A 5,536-nucleotide genomic window follows, 5' to 3' on the forward strand; every position below is an offset into this window, starting at 1 on the left:
GTGAGAAAAAGCAGAGCCAGGGTGCAGGTTCTTCCCAAGTCTGTTCATGTGTCACATTCCCTGGGGTTCCATTTACAAGAGAAGTCACACACCCAGGCCTGGGGTCAGAGTGAGGGACGGCCCATGAACTAGGTAGAGGGGACAAGGACAATTTAGAGCACCATTAATGCTAAAATTGTACACTCTGTGTGTGTTTAATTTATTGACTACCAAAGGTAGAGAGGGCTGTGAGACAATACAGGGATTCCCAGGCGTCACCTTCAACCAGAGGAACCTAACGGAGGTAAGAGGCCTCAAAAACCCCCGCGAGATTCTGGACTTAGAACTTTGTCAGTGGATTTGGAAGCTTCACAAAAAGGGCTCCAGGGGGTTTCATAAAGCCCTTGCTTGAGGTCTGCCTTGAACAGTCATTGGGTTTTAGTAACATAAACTCATTATTTCAATATATGATGTCAAAAGAATATGGTGTCCCTGAGGGAGCATTGTGAGGTCAGGGCACAGACATTTAACACTGGACGAGAGACACTAGAGGCCACGATTTGTGATTCCAGACAGGACCCACCCAGCAGGGGCTGCAGCCCCAGGAGCAGGTGGGGAGGGGAAGGGGAGGGGCTTCCTCTGAGGGCCTGGGGCTTCCTTCCTCTTTATAAAAAAACACCTAAAAAAGAGTTGTGCAAGGACTGCTGAAGTCTATAAATGTCCTATTCTATTGGGAGAATTTACCAAACACAATGGACAGTAAAATCAAATATAAAATGGGGTTTCTAGGACTTCAAGATGTCTTAATAGGAACAATCTGGATGACTAGGATGGTTTTACGAATTTGAGATTTTAAAAAATTTATTGCACACACACTGACTGCTGGATGAGACATTCAGATTAAAGTAATAAACAGACTCAGGTGGTCTCCATGTGTCATTGAAAGGGGTCTTCACAGTGTGAATCGCATCCTAGGGGGCTTGTTCCTCAGTAGGAGGTGCTCTGTCTGCACAGATTCAGGGACCTGGCAGGGGACACAATTCCTCCAACAAGGATTAGGACGTGGACCCTCAGACACCCACTGACCATGGTCCCTGTGTCATCCAGCTTCTCTCTTAGGTGGGCCAAGTCTTCTGCTGTGAAGCCCTCTGCTCATGAATATGCAAATGATATGAGGTGGGCGGGATTAAATGGTGACATGTCTGTGTCCTGAGAGCATTGCCCCACAGCCACACGCTCCCCCACAGACGTCCTGACAGCACAGCCCTCACCATGCACTGGAGCTGGAGAGTCCTCTTCCTGGTGGCAGTGGCTACAGGTAAGGGACTCCCAAGTCCCTGGGCTGATGAGGGGACCTGGGCCAGTCACGGGGTTCCCACCCACTCCTGTCTCCTTCCCACAGGTGTCCACTCCGAGATCCAGCTGGTGCAGCCTGGGGCTGAGGTGAGGAAGCCTGGGGCCTCAGTGAAGGTGTCCTGCAAGGCTTCCGGATACACCTTCACTGGCTACTGGATGCACTGGGTGCGACAGGCCCCGGGACAAGGGCTTGAGTGCATGGGATTCAGCAACACAAACACAGAAAAACCAACGTATGCCCAGGGATTCTCAGATCGATTTGTCTTCTCCTTGGACACCGCTGTCAGCACGGCCTATCTGCACATCAACAGCCTGAGACCTGAGGACACGGCCGTGTATTACTGTGCGAGACACACAGTGTAATGAGCCACATCCTGAGAGTGTCACAAACCCTGAGGGAGGGGACAGCTGTGCGGGGCTGAGGAGGTGACCGGGATGATGAGTCTCCTGACTTCCTCACACAGAGTCAGGACCCTGAGACGAGGAGTGAGGCTCTCACGTGCACATCAGTCATTCAGGGAAAGGATTCCAGTGTCCAAACGTCCTGCAAGGAGCTATGAGGAAAAATGTTTCCTGAACAGACCCCATCACGTGTCATTGTCCCTGCAGAGGGCACACTTGGAGCCTCCATGTTCTCTGAATGAGGAAGGTTAGTTCAGGCCTCATCTGTGAAATCTTGGTTGGAGGTGGATTCTGGGATTGGATTTGAGAGTCTCTCTAGAAAGTTCTCTCAGTTTCCAATATTTCTGAATAATGGAACTGTGCTTGGGAAAAAGAGAATACAGAAATGAATTATGAATTTTGACTTCCCACCTGTGGTCAAGCAACACACACGTGACATCTGGGAGGACCATCTCGACACATAGTGGCAACATCATGGCTCACATGTGTGCCAGGTTCAAGCACAGTCTACGTGAGGTCACCGTCCCCTCAGCCCCTCCTGCAGGGGTGACTTCCTGAAGAGGCCCCTCCCCTCAGGCCCCAGCCTGTGGGTGTCCCTGTCCCTGGGGAGCCCTGGGAGTCCTCACACAACAGGGAGCAGCATGGGGAGAAGCTGATGACATGAGACTCACGTCCAGCCTGTGTTACTTTCCCAGGACAACTGCATCAAATCACTACGCACTTGGGGTTCAGATCTCCTCACATTGATCCCCTCACAGTCTGGGGCTCAGAGCATGTGGTCAGGTTCACTGGACAACATCAAGGTGTTGGCAGGACCACACACGCCCCAGAGGGTCTGACCGACGGCTGTGCTCTGAAAACGTGTGTTCCCCCCACATTTGTGTGTTGAAATCGTAGCCCTCAGGGAGGGGTGTGTTAGCAGGTGAGATCTTGGGAGGGGCTCAGGCATCAGGTCGCCTCCCTCAGGAAGGTGATCAGAGCCTCTCTAATGAGCCCCAGAGAGCTTGTGCTCCTCCCACCCTGTGAGACACAGCAGGAAGCCACCGGATGTGAGCCAGGCAGAGGGCTCACCAGTGTGACCATGCTGGGCCTGGATTTTGGGTTGCCACCTGCGAAATTGTGGGAAGTAAATGTTTGCTGTTTATATTGTGCCCAGGATATGGAACTTTTACATCAGCCCAGATGGAATAGACCTGGTAAGGACGGTTTATTTTTATTTTTCAGCTTCTAGAGGTGCATTCCTTGCTCCCACGTCCTCTTTCTCCAACGCCACAGCCAGGAGGAAGTCGCCTTCCATCCGTGGTCACATTGCTTTCTCCTCCTGGTGTCTAGTCTCCCTCTGCCTGCCTCTGCCATGAATACCTGTGCTTGAATTAGGAGCCACTCAGATAACACAGGAAAATCATTTCTTCCGCTGGTGCCTAAATGAACCAAGTATCACAAAGTCCCTTTTCCCATATGACACTCACAGGGTCCAAGCATGACTCAGACCATCTCAGGCCACCCTCATCCCTCCATAGATTCACATCCAGCCCACATTCAACTAAATTTAGCACATCCCAACATCCCCCCAAATGCTAAGTCATTAAAACATGAAATCAACCCTAAAATGTATCTGAGTGACATCATCTCAAAAGTCCCAAATCTCATCTCTGAATCAGGTATGGGTGACAATTTGGGTGGGTACATCCTGGTGTAAAATCCTCTCTGTCTGTACACCTGTGACACTAGAAGACAAGTTGTCATCAAAATACAGCTGCAGGGCAGGCATAGAATAAGAGTTAGGCACATTTGCATTTCAAAGAGATAAAATGGAGGGGTCAGGTAATAAGAAACTACTAGCATGAAGCATCCTGTGAACAGGACAGTATATAGCACTTTTCCTGGAAGGGTCCCACACTGATGCTGGATAAAGGGAGGGGATACAGTCTGTCGGCAGGGACTTTGGACCAAAGGAGCACACACACCACCAGGGGGCGCTCAGGACGCACTCCGTTCCTGTCCCCTGGGGGAGTTGGCTAAGGGATGCTCTCCTGTCAGGGTTTGGTCTCCATGCTCTGTCAACCTCCTCCTGACAGTCGCGCAGTAGAAAATGTTTTCCAAACGTCCTGGAAACACAGAACTGTCCTCCTTTTTCTGTATTAGAACATTACTGACTGTATTCCCCATGCTGCTCTACACATCCGTGTTACTACTTTTCAAAATATAACTGATATTCAATATTATTTTATATTACTTGCAGGTTTGCAGCATAGTGGTTAGATATTTATATCAGTTATGAAGGGAACCCCAATAGACGACTACATATCTGACACTACCTAGAGTCTTTACAATGCTGTTGACTGTACTCCCCGTCCTGAACTTTCCTATTTAGAACACACTGTCATTATGGTAATGTGCACACTTGCCCAGGGCCAGGCACTGCGATGCCTTTACCTCCTATAATCATGGTAATAACCATGAGTTTGTTAGTGCAGTGAGTTATGTTTCGTAGATAAATAACCTTAAATAACAACATTCCTCCTGAAGTCGGGTATTCTGAATTTACTAATTTATTTCAACAATTATTCTATTATATTAACTTCTTGAAGCTTTTTGATTACTGTCTAGACAGAGAGACCCTGTGTAAATGGATCTTGTGGTTCCTGAAACCCACAGCCCCTCCACCAGCTCCATGACTCTCTCTATAACGTCTCAGGGTCTCCGAGTCCCAGGGAAAGAAAAGCATCTTCTCAACACTTCCGTCTCCTTGGTCTCCTTGAAGGTCAGGAAGCCAGAAGTACCCAGGGTGAGGGCACCACCATCAGCGTGAACACCAAGAGCACTCTTACAGGACGTGCAGCCAGGGGTCCCTTCCCAGGGGGATGTGTGTCCCCAGACCCTATGGCCATCTCCCCAGGAAGAAGAGAACACCTGCCCCTCACTGCTGTCCAGCTGCCTGCAGAGCTCAGCATCTGCAGGCTCAGGAAGGCAAACACTGAGGTCTGGGCCTGACGGTGATGGGAGGTGGGGTCAGGTCTCCTCCTCAACCTCCTGGTGGAGACCCAGGGGACAGTTTCCACATGGCAGTTACATGCTGTGGGGACGCTGCAGGCCGGTGAGGACAGCCATGCAGTTGTTCAGAACTGACATCGACTTTGAAACACAATTAGGGATCTAATTTATAATATTGACCAATTGGAGATTCTGGTGGATTGTCAGTCAGTGGGTGTCAGAGGAGAATTAAGGGGTTATTTTAATTCTCTGCTTTGAGTAACATGCATGTGGACATTTCACTAAATACAGTGGGGCTGACAACATATATTTACATCTTCCCACTGCTATGTTCACACACCAGTAGATTGAGTTATCATTCACTCAATTATATACTGAGATCAGCACTGGTCCACATGTCATTGAAATTGAGCAGTTCAAATATACCCTGGTGGGTTCACTGAGAGTTAAACATGTTCCTTCCCCCTCTGTGAAATCACAGCCCCACACTACTGACAAGGTCCCTTGTCCCTGCCACGGTGGCTCTTTCCGTGCCTGTTAGTCACCTGCACGAGGAGCCCTGAGCTGGGCATCACCACAGGTCCTCAGGTGGGACACTGGGAAGGACCCAGTTAGGACAGTGGGTGGGGCTGTTGCTGCGTGTGCTCCTTGCTTCCAGGGCCAATACAATGACTACAGACTCAGGTGATACCTGCATCCTGCTGACCTGTGCCGTTTACTATGGTCAAATATGCATCATTAAAGCTACTACAAAGAAACAAATGGACAATTGGTAAGAAAAGAGTTACAGACAGATAGATAATAA

At 49.4% G+C, this 5,536-nt stretch overlaps 1 gene segment (V, D, J or C); it reads left to right on the forward strand.

The window, feature by feature from the left end:
- Positions 1-1,207: 1,207 nt before the first annotated feature.
- Positions 1,208-1,698, forward strand: LOC109378687 (immunoglobulin heavy variable 1-2-like). The segment is given in 2 exon segments: positions 1,208-1,297; positions 1,382-1,698. Coding segments are annotated over 2 exon segments (363 nt in total).
- Positions 1,699-5,536: the final 3,838 nt, after the last annotated feature.

The sequence above is a fragment of the Hipposideros armiger genome, unplaced genomic scaffold (genome assembly GCF_001890085.2).
Source record: "Hipposideros armiger isolate ML-2016 unplaced genomic scaffold, ASM189008v1 scaffold_2525, whole genome shotgun sequence".
Classification (NCBI taxonomy): Eukaryota; Metazoa; Chordata; class Mammalia; order Chiroptera; family Hipposideridae; genus Hipposideros; species Hipposideros armiger.